Here is a 20,830-nt window from a genome sequence, read left to right as displayed (position 1 = left end):
ACGTTACATCAGGCTATAGGAGAGCTGCAGTTCAGGGGTGTTTTAATGATGTTTCTTTAGCTGTGGTCAGGTATCAAAGCTGACATCTCTTTGACACACCCCTTCCCAAAGCTAAGTCAAGTGCCTGTGAGGTGAACTCCCTGTCGTATTGTATTTAACCTGCAGAAGCTGTACACATTGCTAAGAAACTGGTCTTTCTAATTATTCTTCTCTGATTGTTCATATTCTGTGGCAGGCGTCCTCAAACTACGGCCCGTGGGCCACATGCGGCCCGCAGAGGACATTTATCCGGCCCGCCGGGTGTTTTTGCCGCCACTGCCTGTCCTGCTTAGCAGCCTACTAGTCCCCGGCCCACAGTGCGCATGTGTGGAATGTGCGCCGCACTCTCCAATGGTCTGAGGGACAGTGAACTGGCCCCCTGTTTAAAAAGTTTGAGGACCCCTATTCTATGGGGATAGAGAAGAAAACCATATCTTGTCTAGTTTACCACTGTGCACTCAATATCTACCAAACACATGTCTGTCACCTAGTAGTTATAAATAAATATCTGTTGATTAAAGGAATGAATAATTGGACTAGTGTTTATGTGTAGAATCCAGATGACATAGTAAAAAATTTTCCCTAGCGATCAATGATTAACTTTATGAATTGGAGATCTTCTGCCCCTCAAATGTCTTCATAATTATCACCTTCAGATGGGTAAATTATTAAAATATATTGCTGATGAAGTTGTAAAACTTGAAAACATCACTCTTAAAATTAAACTACTGCTATAAAAATATTTAATGTGCATGCTTCAAAAACAAAATCTAGACCTACTTACGATCTGGAGAGAACTCATATTGAGCAATAGTACTTTTAAATATACATAATTAAATTGAAACTTCTTGAGTCAACATTTGAATTGCATATAAATCATATCTAATCTGCTTGTTAATCTGCCCCCTCCCTAATGCCTGAATAACAGGGACATCCTTAAAAAAATTGTTCTTACACGTTTATTTTTGTTAGCCTGCTATAATGTATTGAATCCTCATATAATTTCAACTTTTAAAATTCAAATAAAATTTCTTCATGCAAACACAACTATTAAAACAGAAGACATACCTGCTGATTTTCTTCAGGAAAAAGAAAAAAAATAAAAAAATTAAAAAAAAATAAAAAAAAATAAAAATAAAACAGAAGACACATCACAAAATGGTTCTCAAAGGTAGCAGAGGATAATAATTCACATCAGATTCTTACATTTACTTCTTGGATAGCAAAAGTCTGTAAACATGAAATTGGAAAAGCGAGAGGACTCCCAAAGAGGAGGATTGTTAAGTTGTCTCTTATTTCTCAGTGTGCGTCGATGACTTTGCTAGGATTGTCCCCACTCTTTCCTGTTTTTGCTTCATTTATTCCAAAGAGCTGGCAACAGACAGGGAGGCCAGCTTCCCCCTTTCACTTGGGTCTGCTCTCCTGTGCACCTGAGAGTGTGAGGTGGTTTGCTCACACTTCCTTTTTGGGCAGTAAGGAATCCACATCTGGGAGCTCACACCTGTCACCTTATGTGACAGTGCTGGAGAGGAGGGCCAAGAGGGACAGGATGCCGCCCCTGGGAAGTGCTGACTGGAAAGGCAAGACAGCTGTAGGAACAGTGACAGCGAGGACTCTTAGCAGCCTCCTGCTTAGGGAGGGATTTTTCCTCTTCTCCTACTTTTAGAGCTGAATCCCTTCTCTTATCTCCCATATCTGATATTTCAGTGATGTTTCTTCAAAAAACTATGAAAGCTTGTCAGAATGGATTTCTATTAAATATGCTACTGATTTAATATTGCTTACAGTGTGTGCAAACTTGGATCAGAAAGAGTGCCTGTTTCTCATGATGTTTTGTAGTTTATCTTTATTAAGTTGGATAAAGGTAGCAAGGCCTTCTCCAGGCCGACAGAAAGCATCAACAGTCCAGGCCTCTTCCCTGGCCCCTCTGAGGCAAATGCACACACAATATACCACACTCGTCTGCATCCTAGTCACTTAGCTCAGGCTTTCCTTGCATGATGTTACTATCCTTTCAGTTTGGTAAATTCCTACCAAACCTTTAAGACCCAACAAAAATACCACTTCCTCTTTTAACTCCTGCTTCTACTCAGTTATAATTTAATCTGGTGTTTTGAATTCTGCATTGTCATAGATCCCTGTGAAACCTCTATCATAGCATTGCTACACCATATTGTGTGCATTAAAAAAATTCAGTATCTCTCCCCCAAAAGGCCCCTGAGCTCTATGCACCGGTGTGAATAGACCATCAAACAGAAGTACTGTAGCTTTAAAGACATTACTGCTAAATCATAGATTCAATGTATGTACGTGTGTGTGTGTGTGTGTGTGTGTGTGTGTGTGTCCATCTGTCCACAGGCCTGGACTTCACATAGCATTAAAAAGATGAAAATGTGTTAACATGAGGTTACCTAAAGTTTAGGAAAGATGTAAGCATTAACCATCTAAGAAAAAAATTCCTGATTTATGAAACTTTACCAACCAACATCATACTTCCTATTAATGATTTAATATAACCAGTGATAGAATAGTCTGAGAAATTACACAGACATGACTAATATTACAGTCAAAGTCAATATTTATTGTAATTTGTATTTGCCTGGCTTAATTTAAGGTCATTACTTTTGTATCTAAGTTCATTTATTAGATTGATTACACTAATTTGAAGATTTTTCTCTGCTGAGATGTTATGGTTTAAATTATTAGATTTCTACATCCAGAGAAGCCCTTAGTGCTCCTAGGAGGAGGGCTTAGGGGCAGCAGTCTTGTTGGATAAGAAATCTTGCAGCTACTGTGAGGTAGACTGTCCACGAAACTTGAGAAGCATGAATTGTTCATAAAGGTTAGGGGCAGTGGAATGTGGGTGCTGATGAAGATTAAAAGAGGCTTGGGCCAGGCGTGGTGGCTCACACCTGCAATGCTAGCACTTTGGGAGGCTGAGACAGGAGGATTGATTATGTGAGGCCAGGAATTTGGGACCAGCTTGAGCAAGAGGGAGACCCTATCTCTACAAAAAATAGAAAAATTATCCATGCATGGTGGCATGCACCTGTAGCCCCAGGTACTCGGGAGGCTGAGGCAGGAGGATTGCTTGCATGAGTCCAGGAGTTTGAGGTTGCTGTGAGCTACGATGATGCCACTGCACTCTAGCTGGGATGATAGAGTGAGACTCTATCTCAAAAAGAAAAGAGGCTTGATGCTTCCTTTGCTCTGTCCAGGGGTCTGAGGAGGTAAGGGATGTATTAAAGTGGGATGGTTGGAAACCAAGGAGTGGACAGGAGAGATGTTTCAAAGGCAACATCTACAAGACCAGGGGAGTAAGTCATCTACAGGGCTGGACTGGTTGGATAAGAGTGATGAAAGAATAAAACAGAAATGAGCAAGTCGAGCATAGCAAACCCTGGGAATGTGGGTCGCCTCCTTGGGAGGGGCAGGAGAAGATAAACTCACTTCAGTCAGCTTGAGGATTATCGCCTTTGCAGTATAGCCACAAATACCACTTAAGCCTTTACGAGAGGTCAGCGGGCACAGAGGTTATGCCAAGAGTTAGACACCTGCTTTGTTTGCTTACCTTTGTATTCCCGCACCTTCTGCTCAGTGCTTTCAACGTTTAGCCAGCTAAGCAGAAAACGCACGAAAGTAAGTTTAGGGCCTCGTCCCGTCTCCCTCCTTTGTCTTCAAAACAATGTCACCTCTCGTGAAATACGATATAGAATCATTTACAACCTCAGCCAAAATGTTGTGTACACTAGCCATGCTTCAGTCGGAGGAGGAAGGTAAGACCCGAGAGCCGGGGACAGCGGCCTGCAGGGCGGGACGGGGAAGAGGAAGAGCTTTCCTCAGCTTCCTGAACGGGGAGGATCCCCTGCAGATTCCAGAACATTCGCAAACATACAAGCACTTTAAGTGTGTGTATGTGGCAAGTGGCAGTGCTCAAATATTTATTTAGATAAGTAAATATGTATTTTTGGTGTCTCCACAGAAAGTCCACCCTTCCGCCATGTGTCACGCAGGCTGTCCCTTCCAGTCTTGCTCTCCGGGTGGGGATTAAGTGGGGACGGGTCACGCTGCCTGTGGCTCTTCCGTGGCCCCCGCAGCGGCAGCGCCATGGGGCCGGGCGTGGGTTCTAGCGCGCCGCGGGTGGCACGGCTCAGTGACACGGCGACACGCAGGGCCTGCCGGGGCCGCCCGTTCTGACCTCGCGTTCTGTTCTCGCAGGTGCACGCGTCGCGACTGACTCGGCAGCCAGGTGGATTTCCTTTGTGTTTAAAGAAACAAAACATGTCCCCGTGTCTGTAGAGATGCTTTGCAGTCCGGCCCGGCTGAAGCTGACCGAATGAGACTATGGGCTGTGCCTCCGCCAAGCATGTTGCCACTGTTCAAAATGAAGAGGAAGCCCAGAAAGGGAAGAACTACCAGAACGGAGATGTGTTTGGCGGTAAGTGCTGGCCGCCTTTACTCTCCACTCGTTGATTCTGGGCCTTTCGCTTTTCAAATGTAGATGTAATATCTGTATATATTTATAGGGTACATGTCATATTTTTGTTGCATTCATAGAATGTGCAATGATCAAATCAGGGTAGGTAGGATCTCCATCGCCTTGAACACTTATCATTTCTATGTGTTGGAGACATTGCAAGAACCTCTCCTTTAGCTGCTTTGACATGGACAATTACATTGTTGTTAGCTGTTGTCACCCTGTTCTGCTGTTGAACATTGGAACTTACTCTTTCTAAGCCTTTCGCTTTTGTGGCCATAATTATAGGGATTATTGGGTTATACCATTAGGGGTTGAAGGGCGACGAGGTCTGATATGCAGATATTTTACATTGGAGAAGTTACATCATAATTTATGCAAAGGGGGCCTTGAGAAGGATCATGTAGGTTTTCTGCAGGAGCTAGCATTTAAATCGAGCTTTAAAGAACTAGCAGGATTTACATAGCTGCGTGGGACAGCGGCCACAGGGTGTCCTGGTGGGGGAGAACTGTGAAACTGAAAGCAGAAGTCCAAACCTGGAGTGAGGATTTATAAATGAGGGAGTGAGGTGGTTTTTTTTTAGGGTTAATCGAGAGTGAATTATACATTTTCAAATGACAAAATACAATAAATTTAATAAGCATTTTTTATTTAACCTCTCTGATGATTCAAAATGACTTTAGGATATCCAAGGCAGAGTCTATATGGCCACATCTGGTCTGCAATTTTTTATTTTATTTTATTTTATTCTATTTTATTTTATTTCTGGCTCCCACAAAAAACTTTGAAATAAAAAGCAAGGCAGCCTTTAAAAATTAAGATATTTCACATAAAGCCCACAGTTTCTTCAGAAGATCTGGTCACACCAGGTCTTCATTGCTTGAGGCAACGGTCAGTGGGTGGGGTGGCCATCGCCCCTTCAGCCAGGCTGTGCCCTCCACAACTTCTAACCCTTCCCCATGGATGGATACCGAGTCCAGTTCACTCACTGAAATTTCATGCCTGGCCACCTACCAGCTTTTGAGTTGGCCTGATCTCAAGTTGGTACCTTAGGCCAGCGGTCCCCAACCTTTTTGACATCAGGGACGACCAGTTTCATGGAAGACAATTTCTCCATGGACTGGGGGTGGGAGGTAGAGAACAGCAGAGCTCTGTGGCCTGATTCCTGAGTCCTTAAAAGGCCATGGACCGGTATTGGTCTGCAGTCTGGGGTTTGGGGGCTGTAGCCTTAGATGATGAACTGTTGCTCTGATGAAGTGTGGATATGTGAGCAAAATTTCAGTTAGTACAAGGCAGGTGAAGCAATTTTTGCTGAAATTACTTTAACAATAATACCTACTACTTGACATTTGCATGACACTTTTATTTATAAAAACGTCTCTTCTTCTCTTACTCTGTAAGAAACCTCATTGAGATAATGTTTACATGTAAATAACTGCAGCTGCACCATTCAGTCACTGTCAAATAATCCCACTGCTTTCAGAATCTCTAGCTTTTGGTCCATTGTAATGGTTGCTTTAGTCCCCGGTGGAGAATTAGGAATGCTATGAAATAGCTAATGAATGTTCTATTAAAAGGGGATTAGTATGCATGGGAAGAAGATTTTGTTATATCCTGTTTTGAGGGGATGCATTTGTTGCCTGGAACACATCCGCTTCTATGGTGACTACCTATAGCACTGAGAACCATGGAGAAGAATAACATCTATATGAACATCTCAATAAAACTAGAGTCCAGATTGTTGAAACCACAGTTTCTGGGATAAGAGCTAACTGGAACTAGAGTCATTACTGTCACCCTCAAATGCTTCACTTTTAGGAAAAAATAATCTAACATCAGGGATTTGTTTAAACTAACTTCTGTGTGATGTTCTGTGTCATTGTCATTTTTATAATAGAGTTGCCATTTATGGAGCCGCCACCATATGTCCAACATCGTGTGGCATTTACGTTCATTTTCATGCTGAATTTTCACAACAATCCTGTGAAATGTGCGCCATCCCAGTTTTACATATTTGGAATCTGAAGCACAGAGATACTAACTGGTCCAAGGCTGCCCAGCTGCAAGGTGATAGAATCTGGATCGCTAAGACTCCAGAGTCCACCTTTCTCTCTCCATGTGGTTTCCCAGTGCCCTGCTGCCTCCCATTGGCCACCCGATTTTTAAAGCAAAAAAGTATTGATTGGTCTGTGTACTATGCGTGAAGTCTTTTGCTAAATGTCATGAGATTACAGAGGTAACTAATCCTTAAACCTTGCTGTCTAGGACTTTGTAAGAGGGCAGGAAGTGTTACTAGGCAGAATAAGCCAAATCCTATAAAAGGAAAAGACATACATCATGATAAGAGTCAGGGCATGGACAGTCTGCCCTAAAAGGCAGCATCAGAGCAGATTTCATACAGAGATGACATCAGAGATGAACCTGGCCTGAAAGTACCAGAAGAATCTAAACCTGTCAGATTAAGGCTGCAGGAAGGAACTGGATAAGGAAAGGATAGATAATGTAAGACCTATTCAAGAATTATAAATAATCCAACTTAAATGAAATACAAAAAATAGAAGTGAGAGAGAATTGGCTATAAAACTAAGTTAGGGTTAAATTATAGAGAATTTTGAATACCAAATTCCAATCTTTAGAAGATAATCTTAGATTGTGAGAGCAAGATTTGATACTATTCAATATATTGTACATATATTCTGCTTGCCAATGAGACCACCTAACCATCCATTTCCTAGTTTAGTTACAACTTGTATAGCCAGGAAGACTATTGTTCTAAAGTACCATGTGTGTTTTGTAAATGTTAGCATCTGATAAAGGAGCCTTGTGTTAGTCAACTCTTGCTGGGTAGTAGACAACTTCAAGATCTCTGTGGCATTCCACAATAAGCATTTCTTTCTTGATCATGAGTTGGTAGGTCAGCTGAGTTGGCACTGCTAAGTATCTCTCATCTTCCTCCTGGGATCACTGAGCCAGTAGGGGCATGACACACACTTTTTCTGCAGAAGGGCAAGAGTGCAAGCAGTACATTTGATACCTCTTAAACTTGGACTTAGAGCGGGTACACTATCACACTGTCACTTGTACCCACATTTCTCTGGCAAAGCAGGTCACACTAGTAAGCCCCAAGTCAGGAGGCAACAAAGTACACTCCGACCACAGTGCATTCATAGCATGGGTCTGGATGCAGGAGGGGGGTCTAATAATCAGTCTACCCCGAGCTGCCTGGTCTCTGTATCTCTGTGGCTCTATGTAGTCTGTGCCATAAAGTGCAGTTAAGGCTAAATTTTCTTCATCCTCGAAGTATTCATATTGAAGTTTTATTTACTCCTGCATTCACCATCTTGCTAATCTTTCTGACATAAATATTTGCAGGATTGTATTATTGTATTGAATAAGGCAGGAATACAATGGGGAGAGAGCTTCACCAATCAATGAGATACTTTTTCTGGCCCTGTAGGGTTCTGGGGCAGAATTGCCAGAATCCAGTGTCAAGACTGTACCGGCATTCTAGATGTTACCGAATGCTAGAGTTTAAATGTGACAAGATAAGGTCCTGTCTGGGTTTCTCCACTTAAATTAGTTTGCAGAGAGAGATTTACAGAACCCCAAGATGATCACAGATGGTTGCAGATGGTTGATGATAGACTGGCTCGCTTTTTAACCATTTGTCACCCATTGTTTCAGTGATCTATTACTGCATCACGAATGGCCCCAAAAGTAGTTGCCTAAGACAGCATCAACTTATTATTTCTAACAATGCAGCAGGATGGCTGGGGTTCGTCTGCTGTCCTACCCTGGGCTCTATCATGCAGCTGCACCCAGCTGGGGTTTCAGCTGGACCCAACTTTCCGAGATGGCTTCAGGCCTCTGTCCAGGAGGGTAGCCACACTTTTCACGTGTGGCTGGCTTCCAAGAGGGGAAGTAGAAGCTGCCAGGCCTCTTAAGACCTAGGCTTGAGAGGCCAAGAGTGTTACTTTTGCCTCATTCTGTTGAGCAAAGCAAGTCACAAGACCAGCCAGAGTTGAAGGAGCACAGAGCCGCTCCATGCCCCGAGCATGTGCCTGGAGGGAAGGGAGGTCTGTCGGGGCCTCTTTGGAGACCGACACCCATGGGGAGAGGCAATGAGAAACCCATGCCTGGGTTATATTCCAACCTGGACAATTATTAGTATATTCTGCTTTCTAAATTATCCCTCTATTTTTCACTGAATAAAGTGGCCTCATTCACTTTTTAAAAGCTGAGTGTTTTAAAATGTTTAAAAAATGTTATTGCCACGTGTTGTAGAAATGTTGACAGAGTCTGTGAAGGGTGGCATATTTGGGGATGGCTCTTTTTTTTTTTTTTTTTTTTTTTGTGCTTTCGTAGCTGAGCTAGGGGATGGCTCTTAAAGCACGTGTCTCCGAGTGTGCACACACTCACTCGGTTCTTTTCCTGAAGGTGTTAATTTAATTTCATAGCTTCTGAAGACATGCCAGGGAGCTTTGATATTCAGTGTGTTTACACAAACGATAATTTCTGTTTTTCTGAAGCAGTTTGGGCTCCCTGAGGTTTTGGTTATTTAGGAGACTGACCACTCCAAACGGGTGACAGAATTTCTGTAGAATGTTCCCACATTGGGAATAAATTGCCAAATGGGCGTCTCGATTCCTGGATTTCAGAGGATTTAGGAGATCATTGACAAGGAATTTTATCACTGATATTTACATACACATTTTCTTTCATTTTAAATGTTGAAGCACAAAAAGTTTCGGAGCTAAAGATCTGCCTTACACACTGTGGCCCTTTGAGAAGTCACATCTTTTTCAAGGGTTCTGTCTCCAGATTGGAGTTTTCCTTCTGTCAGTCGTCAGGGCAGATGTGGCCAGCGGTCAGCAGACCTGCTGAGGTCGTTCAGAGGACAGCCGAGGCGACTGCCAAGGCCAGCTTGCAAAAAGTTAAGTGACCAACAGGTCCAAGTGATCATGAACTAGTTAAGCAAGTTATAATGAAAGCTGAGTGCTTAGTGGATTTCTTTCAACAGTCATTCACTTAAACTATAAAAGTAGGTGCACAGAACAGATTCATCCCCTAATAAGGGAAATTAACGTGTCAAAATCTGAGATCATTATCTCTTCTGCAGCCTATCCCTAAGGGCAGAGAGACCCCGAGTTATATTGACTTTCCTGTTTGTGCTTTTCCTATTTGCATCATTCCAATAACTGCAGGCTTTGCGCGTGAGCCACCTTTGCCTCTTGCCGTTCGTTTCCAGACCCCGAGGCTCCTCCCCTCTCGTGTTCTGCCAGGGCCACCTGTCAGGCGGGTACGGGATTTTGGCTCTTTGTTTTTAATTGTCCATTTTTTTGCACCACTGCCAGATTGGCTTTTTAAAATACTCCTCTGTTGGTGTTAAATCTTCTCTAGAACTTTCTGTTTGTGTCTAGTTCTTAGCCAGTAGAATGCCTGATCCTTGGTTAACATCCAAGACATCTGAAGATGGCTCATACTCACCTTTGGCGCCTTGTTTCACTCAGTTCCTCCATGATCCTCTTCTTCGGCCAGAGGGGACAGCGCACCTGTGACCTCGTCCCACACCTCCCCAGCTCCTCATCCTCCGGCACACCTGACTTTGCTCGGCTTGGGCCTTTTGTCCTGACTTCACCTTCTTAAGTCCGGCTGGTTTTCCAAATGTTAACTGTGAAAAAGAAAGACCTCTTCTAATACCTTCGGAAAGTATCTCTTTTCCTGCCATCCCAGAATACTTTTTATATGCTTATTGGCTTGATGTATTTGTTTACATGTCCAATCTCTCTTACGAGCTGGCTGGCCCCCGAAGGCAGGGCGACAGGGCCTTAGAGGACACAGGGCTCGCGGAAGCCCAGGGAGCCGCAGGCAGACGCTGTCGGGGCACTGGCCACACCGGCTGCCCCGTGTGACCAAGGCGGCTGCCACTGCTGCTGGGTTTGGTTTCAGGACCAAGAGGGTCTGATATTTATAAACATCCCTTTAAATGGAGGTGCTCAGAGTATTACAGAGCGGCAGTGAAGCAGACACAGATTTGGCTGCTTTCTCTGACTTGGGCTCCGTATTGCCGTGTGGCTTCAGTGAAGTTGTGCGCCTTGGCTATGGCTAAATCGAGAGCAGAAAGCAGGGGTATGTGCGCGCGCACGTGTGTGCGTGTGCGTGCGTGTGTGTGTGTGTGTGTGTGTGTGTGAGAGAGAGAGAGAGAAGGAGAGGGAGAGAGAGATGGTGTGATGCCAATCTGTTACCCATCTAAAATGTCGTAGAGACTTATTTCACAAGGTTATGGTGAAAATTAATTGAGAAAAATAACAGCAGATTTATTCAGAAATTGAAAGCAGTTGGAGGCAAAGTAAGTCACTATTCCTCTAATAATTTTGGGGGTTTTTTTTGTTTTGTTTGTTTGTTTGTTTGTTTTTGAGACAGAGTCTCACTTTGTTGCCCAGGCTAGAGGGAGTGCTATGGCATCAGCCTAGCTCACCGCAACCTCAAACTCCTGGGCTCAAGCAATCCTCCTGCCTCAGCCTCCCGAGTAGCTGGGACTACAGGCATGCACCACCATGCCCGGCTAATTTTTTCTATATATGTATTAGTTGGCCAATTAATTTCTTTCTATTTATAGTAGAGACGGGGTCTCCCTCTTGCTCAGGCTGGTTTCGAACTCCTGACCTCGAGCAATCCGCCTGCCTCGGCCTCCCAGAGTGCTAGGATTACAGGCCACCGCGCCCGGCCCTCTAATAGTTTTTGATTGCATAAAGCAAAAATTGGTTAAAGATATCTGTGTTTGCAAGACAGTAGCAGAGAGAGGATGATGCTTGTCTGTGCTGTGCAGTACAGTAGCCACTAGCCGCACGTGGCTATGGAGCGTGTCCATCGCGGCCAGTCCTGATCGAGGGTCTCGTGCTCTACCGACTCAGCCAGCCGGGCGACCTCATTGAGTTGGGCTGTAAGTGTAAATGCACCTTTTAATTTCATATTAAATGAAGACTTAATATGAAAAAGGTAAAATAGCTCATTAATAATTTCGTTATTGATTACATGTTAAAATGATCATATTTGGGATATATCAAATAATGAACCTGTTAAGATTAATTTCACCTGCTTCTTATTTAATGTGGCTACTAGAAATATCCAAAGTGCACACGCAGCTCACAGTATATTTCTACTGCGATGTACTGGTGTGAGTCGCTGGAAGGTAGCAGCAGTGATGTTAGAATTTCCTTCTCTTGCAAGTTTCCGTTTTGGAGTTGACTTATTGTTACGTCAAAGAGAAAAGGAGTCAGGCTGAGGCAGCAGCCCTCATTTCTGCCTTGACTCTTCCTAGGTGGGAGGTGCATTAAGTGAGCACCGGTGTTGTACATTCAGCTGGGGAGCGGGGGTGTTTTGGGGAAAGGGGTCCATGGGGACGCCCAGAGAGGCAGAGACTGGGAGGCAGCTCGGTCGATGAGCAGGAGCAAAGCCAACTTGCTCCTGGCTCTACGCTAATTAGTAGTAGTCTTCAGCTGCTGTTAATGTTACTTTTTTGCTGGCAGAGAGAAGCTTCTCTGAGCTTCTAAAGCTGTTATTTCCCCAATGTCAAAAAGGAAATATTTTCCCCCTTTTTTGTTTTTAGTCAGTCAGAGGGAACAGTAAAGAACCCTAGGGCAGAATGTTTGATGGATTTGTGACAAGGCCAGATCCTACTCATAAAAGCTGGAAAATTGAAGTCAAGATAGGTGAGGGACCCGGCCCTGGGTTGGCTTTCAGTACTCCATGATGTGCTGAGCTGAGTCTCAGAAAGGTCGTAACGGCTAGAAGTGCACATGAGGCTCATTGAGTCAGAGAAGCCAGTCCACCTTGGCCAGGAGTTTCAGCTGCACAATTCCTAAGTAAAAGCACTTAACCCAGTGTCTGATTCAGAGGAGGTGTTCAGATATGCTAGTGTCATTTCCTTCTTCTAGGTGGTTCCTGGGCCATTCTGATAGGAGCTTACGTGACAGGAGAGAGGGGACCAGCATGCACGTGAGCATGGAATGGAGTTCTGTCACACTAGCCAGGGTTCGATGCCAGCCACACCACCGCGTGTGTTGTCTCTGACAGATAACTTAGCCCTATTTGTTTCCACATCCGATATGGAGGTAATAATGGCACCCGGCACTTGGAGTTGTGCCGAGAAGCGCCCATGTGCTCAGCCCTGGTGAGCACTCAGCGCAGGGCCATGCAGTGAGCACTGAGCACTCTTGTGAGTGGGAGATGGGCCCAACCCCTCCACTCCTGCCCCCTCGCCCCCCACAGAATAGATGCCATGCTATATGCTACTTCGATGCCAAGTTTGATTGATCCAAGGTAAAGCCAATAAAAATTCCTACTTGAGAACGTTTTCTATGACAAAAAGTTAAGAAATGCTCTATACTTTCTATATTTACAAAAAAAAAAAAAATCCAAGTACTTCTTTTCCTTTACTTGCCAACTGGTATCATGAGCCTGTTCTCTTAATGTTAGATATAGAGATAAGTGGAAAATAGGACCATTTGTCACTTGCAGCTGCCAGGCAGCCTGATTGCAAGAGATGAGGGAGCATCTGAGTCCCTGGGAACCAGTGGCAGGGACCCTCAGGCAGGACCTTCGAAGTCCCATCAGGTTTCCCTCAGTTGCTCTCTTGCCCATCCAGGTGTCCAAAGTGCTTGGAGCCCTTCCTCGGGCAGAAAATTAGAGTGAACGTGGCCCTAGAGAAGGCAGTCGAGAGGCTGCTGGGTGCTTCCCAGTCCCCTGGCCCCATTCAGGGAAAGGTGGAGAGCACTGGAGCTGCAGGCAAGGCCTGCTCAGTGCTGGGGGAAGTTCTCAAAACATGACTCGGGGACAGGAGAGGAGGTGGGAGCGTTTCTTTACTCACAGCACTTCTCTGTGGAGTTATTTCCTTCTGAGAGACATCACAGAATTTAGAAATTCAGAGCAATGGCTCTTCCTGGGATCCTGGCTGGTGTTTTGCCCCTGAGTGTTACATGGCATCAAAAACACAGTTGTTTGACTCATACTTTACAGTGCATAAGGCTTTTTGCATGTGTCATTCTTACCATTATCATCCCCATTTGATACAAGAGGACACTGAAGCTAAGGACCATGACAGTTTGTGTAAGTCAAGAAGTGAGACTGTGGCTGGAATTGAGGATTCTGACTCTTGGCTAAGGAGATCCTTCCTTCAGGAACAAGACATCTAGCTTTGCCTTGAGTCCAACCCAGCCTTTGCTCAGGAGTCTTCGGGAAGTAATTGTTAACCGGCCGTATGAGCTCAGCCCCAGCTTTTAAATGAGGATGTCTAGAGACTATTGTGGTCGTCAGGGCTATTTTCAGTGGATCTCAAATGCGATGGCATGATAGGCACACAGGCCAAAAAGCTGGCAAGTTGCTTTTATATTCTGGCTCAGCTACTACTAACATAGAGTCTTGGCAAATTGCTGAGACTCTTCTTGCCTCAGTTTCCCTATGTGTGTGTGTTGGGGGGGGGAATACTAGTATTTGCCTGTCTTCAGCTGTTGTGAGACTTACATGTTTGATATATGTAGAGCCTTAGCATAGAACTTGGCACATGATACATGATAAGCTCTAGGTGGGCATGACCATCATCATCATGTTAGCAGCCTGAGGATGCACAGACCTCTGTCCCCTGCAGTTTGCACTTCTGAAAATGGTTGATTGGTTCCCTCTAATTACACTGGGGGAGAAATACACAATCAGTTTATTGCAGATGTGTAGTTCTCTAATAAAAGTGTATCAGTTTATCCACACAGTACTTGCCTCTTTATTTTGGATTTTAAGATATCTGTGTTCCTGTGGTTTGTCCTTTCCCTGTTTTGACCTATACCAGCTTCTGATCTGTGTAAGATGTGAGCATGTGTGAGTGTGTGTCTTTAAGTCAGAAGACCGAAGGACATGATTTACAAGTGGTGAATATAATACTATGCCTTATTTCTTTGAGTGTGGTTTTAAAACATTTCTACCATCTATAGAGGTTAACAAATACATATACCTACTTTATTTATCAAACATAAATCTGTACATAAATATGTGTGTGTGAGTGTAGTATAACCCAGCATCTTCCTGCCCTTGCATTTGTCATGCAGAGGTGACATCTCTTTATGAAGCCCCGTGGGAAGGACAAGAGGCAACAGACACAGATGATGGCCTCAGTGACTGGTATAGGATAAATGTGTCCATACCTGAGATAAAAAAAAATGCACAAATTATATCTTTTCAACACACATTTTATTCTTTAAAAATATTGTTATTCATCAGTATAATATTAAAAATGGAATTCCCCAATTCATCCCTTCATATTAGAATTTTTCAGATGAATCTAAAAATTTAACTGTAAAGTAAGAAACCATAAAAGTACTATAAAAAACATACAGTGAGTGTCTAATCTGAAATTGCAAAATGTCTTTATAATGCTATGAAATCCATAGCCATAAAAAAAAGGTTAATAAACTTTTCTACATTAAAATCTAAAATCTTGCATGGTAAAAAGCAAACAGAGCTCCATAAACCAAGTTAAAAGATAAATGTCAAACTGAGAATAATATTTGCAACACAAATAAGGTTAATATGACTAATATAAAAAGACCCTTCAAAATCTGTAAGGAAAGAACTGACACTCAATTGCAAAATGGACAGAGTTCATGGCCAGACAATTGAAAAGAGAAAAAAATACAAAAGGCCAATAAATAAATATACAGAAAGATATTCTACTTCTAAGCAATAAACCACAAAAACAAACCAACAAAAGGAAAACAAAGCAAAGCAAAACATTTTTCAACCCTCACATTGGGCAGGAACAGGCATCCATCTCATGTTATATCAGGGATGTCAAAGCAGAACAATTTTTCTGGGACACAAAACAGTAATATAGCTCAAAAGTTCAAGTGAGCACGGCCTTTGCCCCGGCACACACACTTCTAGGCATTTGTCATGAGATAATTGGACAAGTGTGCAGACCTGCATGGGCAAGGGTCTTTCTCACTGATGAAACGTGGAACAGAGCCAGTAAAGATTTAAAGATTGGGGCACTCTATATTATTGCTACGGAAAGAAGTTTGCAACAGATCAGTAAGTGAAAAGAGTGAAGGCATTTTACACAGCATATCTTGTATGTTAATTTTATTTGTTTAAAATATATGTACAATTCTGTGTGAGTGCATATAAGAAATGTTTGGAAGGCTCGTAACCAAAACACGAACAATGGCACTCTATTATGGAGTTTCAGGTAATTCTTAATTCCTTCTTTGTATCTTTCTGTATGGCTTAAATCTTTATGATTAACATTTCGCATTCAATAAATTGCTTATTTTGACAAATAAAATCTGTTTCCATCTTCCGAAGACCTTCAGTTGTGTTTTCAGGGCATGGTGCAATCCTCCCCAGAGGAGAAAGCTCTGTCACTGGAAATAGCCCCAGGGCAACAGGGATCTGACCGATAGACACGTTTGCCCAGGGAAGTAGATGGGCTCTGATCACTGGGCTTGTTGGTTTCATTTAAAGCCTTGTTCACTGCAGCCTGTGAAGCTCCTACCCACCTTGCGAGACTTTGGCACCGTGCTGGGCACTGAGGCTGTGAGGAGGGTGGGTTAAACCTGGCACTTGCCTTTCGGGACCTGAGAAAGGTGTAGCAGGCGGGCATCTCACCAGAAAATGTCAGGACCCCAGGGTGGTAACACGGAAGGGTCTCTCATCCCAGGACAAGCGCGAGACTTGTGACAAGGATGATTAAGGTCTCTGCTGAGTCTTAAAAGATGGATAACTGACAAAGTTTTCGGCAGAGAGACGGTGAGCACAGAGGCTCAGAGGTACGCTGTGCGTAAGGTATGTCGAGGGGAGACTGGGAAGCTCTCCCAAACCACCGGGGAAGGAACTCCAGAGAATCTCACATTAGGGCAGGAGCCTTACACATTTGGAAATTTTACACTGTAATTTTTTCCAAGACATTAAAAAGCTCACATCGACAGTATAAGAATCACGTTAGGAATCTGGACGTTGGCTAAATATTTAGAAAACACTGGACAGATCATCTTGAAGATTTGATACTCATTCTTTAAGCTATCTAAGTGGTCAAGGCTGACCTCAGGTTAGATTATTGTAGATCCTGAGGAATAATGCCAGAACGAATGCCTTAGTTACATGCTGAGACTGTGTTATCATTAAAACACGGTGGAACCGGCCGAGACGGGGTGTGGTGGTATATAGAGTGTTTGTCCTACGTGGGATTAGCACATGACTGTCATTTACTGTTGCACATTGGTGGTGTCTCCAAGTAGATTCTATAAGCATCCTATGTCACATGCAGATATTCTTCACATGTGTTGAAATGAGAAATAGAAAACCATGGCCACAGTTACTTCCTTGAAAGGCAGAGAGGCTCTTGCTGCTGCAAGTAAGCCCTAAATCTTTGCCATAAAATGTAGAGGGGAGGATTGGGACACTGTAGGAGGTAGCAGTGGCCATGGGACAGAGCAGGAATAGATTCTCCTATTCACTCACCCATCTTTCCCTGAGCAGTCTTCAGCTGGGAAATATTTCCAGTTGAGCAGCTTGTCATCATAAATTGGTGTTAAATTGTGTTTATGATAACAGTGTTCTAAACAGTGAGAAAAATTGTTTCATCCACTTAAGTCCTCCGTAGATAATAATCCTCAGCCAGGGGTTGCTGCTTGGCCAGAGACAAGGTTAGAGTGGTTTTATTTGAATGTGTGTTTATGAACAGGCACTGTGTGCTTTTGGGTGGTGGATACAAAAGAAACAAAATCCTGCATCCTGCCCTCAAAGAGTTTACCCTGCTTTAGAAGAGGTAACATTTATGCACAGAAACCCATTCAGCAAGAAATGGAGATGTACAGATATAGGAAAGTGCTACATTGTCTGTTGACACAAAATGTTCCTGTGAGTGTAGTGCTGCTGTGGTCTGAATGTTTGTGTCTCCCAGGAATTCATAAGTTAAAACCGAATTCCCAATGTGATGGTGTTAGGAGGTGGGGCCTTTGGGAGGTGGTCAGGTCATGAGGGTGGAGCCCTCATGAATGGGATTAGTGCCCCCACAGAACAGGCCCAGGGAGCTGCCCTTCCACCCTTCCGCCGTGTGAGGCCACCATGAGAAGGTGCCATCTCTGAGAAAGTGGGCCCTCGCCAGACACTGAATCTACTGGCACGTTGATCTTGGACTTTCCAGCCTCCAGAACTATGAGAAATAGATGTTTGTTGTTTCTAAGCCACTTAGTTTACGGTATTTTGTTATAGCAATTGTGAGTGGACTAAGTCATGTGGGCAGTGGGAAGAGAGCCAGTGCAGGCCTGCTTTAGGGGTAGAGAGAAGAGTAAAATGAGATGAAAAATAAAGACATTTCCTGCTTAGACAAAATCTACCCACAATTCAGTAAGTAATTATTATCTTTATGATCATTGACTGTGAGCTCCTCGAAGATAATGTATGTAATTTAATTACACATCACCAATGCCTACCATAGTGCCCAACATAAAAGTTAATCAATAATTAATGAACTGGTATTAATAATGATGATAGCTATTATTTACTAGGTGCTGCTATGCCCATTTATAGGTGAGGGGTGGAAGCTGTGAAGTATTAAGTAACTTGCCAAAGATTACACAAATAATAGGTTGAAGTCTGGCTGGGAATTCTGCTGTGTCTGATTTCAGAGCCTCAGTGAACCCATGAGCAATGTGTGCTTATGAACGAGGAGGCAAAGAAGGTGCTCTATTAGATAGGGATTTTAAAAAGTACAAGATATAGTTCCTCTGTTCTAGGATTTTTTTTTTTTTTCTGAGACAGGGTCCCCTCTGTTGCCCTGGCTAGAGTGCCATGGCATGCTCATAGCTCACAGCAACCTCAAACTCCTGAGCTCAAGCGATCCTCCTGCGTCAGCCTCTAGAATAGCTGGGACTACAGGCACGCACCATTCCTATTTTTAGTAGAGACAGGGTCTCACTCTTGCTCAGGCTGCTTTCAAACTCCTGACCTCAACTGATTCTCCTGCCTCGGCCTCCCTAAGTGCTAGGATTACAGGCATGTGCCACCGTGCCAGGCTTATTCTAGGAACTTTTAGTGTAATAGAGGAACGAAGCCTTGGATCACCTACCTCCTCCTTTCTGAGCCAAGTTGTCAATTCATCAAAACACTGATGTGTTGAGCCCTGTTACATGCAAGGCCTTTTGGTCCTGACCTGCTCTGTGTGCACTGATAGCAGAGTCCCTCAGCCCATGGCATTCAGGGCTCTGAAGAAAGAGCACCCAGATGTTATGGGCTATGTTTTACGTTGAATTTCTTTTTTTTTTTTTAATTGGCAAACAATCACTGAGTCCTGGTTGTTGGTTGGATTTATAGTATACGCTGTTTTGTGAGCCAGCTCATATCTCTAGGGTCTAGGGAACTTGAATCTGAGCCAAAGAAAGGCTGAGGATCCCTCTGTTTTAGAGGGTTATCGCTGGGGACTCATCTGCACTTTTGGTTCCATCTGGCTCTGGAGCTCCTTGGACCAAAGGAAAACCTAAGTGTATTGGAAAATTAACCCAAATGTTCTGGACTTTGGGGATATGAAGACAACAGAGTATACTAGAGTCGATGGTTCCTTTTCCTTTTTAGGATTTTATTGTTTGCTTCATTGCATTAAAACACTCTGATGTTAAATGGAAAAAAAAAATGGTTATGAAACTTGTACAGATAGAATGATTCCATCTATCAAATGGTAATATATATTCAATGCATATGTGCGTGGACTCAAAACAAAGCCTATAGATGTTTACCAGGAAAGGTAAATAAATGATTATCTCTGGGTATGCTGATCACCAGTTAGTCTCTGTGCTTCTTTTATATTTTCCAGATATTCAACATCTCTTTCTAAATGACTTTATTTTATCAGACAACTGACTTGTTTGAAAAGAAAAAAGAAAAAAAATAAAAATAAATAAATGACTTTATTTTAAAGTTAGTATTATATAATTACATAGACGGTGATGTTAAGAAAGGACTTGTAGGTAAGGTAGCAAGACATAGTGGTTCAGTGTACTAATTTGGCTACCAAACTGATAGGTTCCTCATTTGTGAAGTTGGAACCTACCTCATAAGGTGCTATGAGGATTAAATTAATTAATAAATGATAAAACACTTAAAGTAGTGCCTGGCACATAAAAAGTACTATATAAATAACCAGTGAACTCCTTTGAGACAGTTTTCTAGATTATTCTCTTGTAAATAGCATCTTTATAAGAGTAAAGTTCACCATGGTGGATTTTTTTTGAAAAAAAAATAAAAACTTCCTTCTGAAAAAGAACTTTTTCTTTAAAATTCATTTATCTGCAGATATCATTAGTGTGCATAGTACTTTCCCTTGTTTTTGGAAGTAACCATCAGGAATGATCACTGATAGCAAAGTTCCTCTGGTCTAAACTTCTCAGTGCCAACTTCATGACTATGGATCATTGACGACAGTGAACTTCAGGGCTCTGCAGAAAGAGTTCACCTTGCCAACTCGCAGCACACTGGCTAAACAGTTAGGTTTCGTTCTGTCTGTTTTCATCTCTACACCCAATAGGCTGCTTAAGATTTGAGAACAAATTGAGAGATAGGAAATAACTATGGTAAAATTCCATATCTTAAGTTTATTTTTAGCTAATGGGCCTTGTGCTTCATTTCAAGGCACAGAGTCTCTTAGGAAGAGGAGAAATCAGAAGCATAATGTGGAGGTTGACAAATGACTAATTTGAAATGGAGCCATCTTCATCCTTTGTAACTTGAATCTCAATTTCTATCTTTCTCAAATTTTCTAGTATAAGTAAATCTTTGCAAAAATGACTCCTCTCAGAGATCATAGTAGGCTACATACTGTGTGAGATTTTATTAAAGCAAGCACACAAACAAAACCAAATGGCCTGTGAGCCCAGTTTATAGAGAAGCTGTGTACTTGGCTGGAGATCTGTTATATCTGGATTCTGCTGCGGAGTAGCTGGCTTCAGGGCAACCTCTGTGAGCTTTGGCCTCCACATGGTGAGAGAATGACTGGAGCTAGGTGATTGCTGTGGGGAAGTAGTGAGCACTAATGTTCAAAGGTTCTATTTACCTGTTTCCCACACTGTGAACAATTCACCTGTGCAGTCTCTCCTGCCATGAGGCCATTGAAAAAATCATGTGATATTGTTGACTGTTTTCAGAAAAGTGATGGTGGTGGTAGTGTTCAGCTGTTAACTGCTTTATGGTCTAAAGTTGACCAAGGTGTCAATTGCTTTGTGATACAATTTTTCCATCTAAAAAAATTAGAAGTATCACCAATATCTTCTGTAG

General features: G+C 42.9%; 1 protein-coding gene across 1 annotated transcript in view; it reads left to right on the top strand.

Moving 5' to 3' along the window:
- Positions 1-20,830, top strand: part of C23H1orf21 (chromosome 23 C1orf21 homolog) — a 243,175-nt gene that overhangs the window by 88,861 nt on the left and 133,484 nt on the right. Inside the window, exon 2 of the mRNA XM_020284377.2 lies at positions 4,258-4,477. Coding sequence (XP_020139966.1) covers positions 4,384-4,477 — 94 coding nt within the window. The 5' untranslated portion in view covers positions 4,258-4,383. The remainder of the gene's footprint in view (positions 1-4,257; positions 4,478-20,830) is intronic.

This window comes from Microcebus murinus, chromosome 23 (assembly GCF_040939455.1).
Source record: "Microcebus murinus isolate Inina chromosome 23, M.murinus_Inina_mat1.0, whole genome shotgun sequence".
Lineage (NCBI taxonomy): Eukaryota > Metazoa > Chordata > Mammalia > Primates > Cheirogaleidae > Microcebus > Microcebus murinus.
The sequence above is the reverse complement of the archived record's forward strand: the minus strand, read 5'-3'. Positions and strand labels throughout refer to the sequence as shown.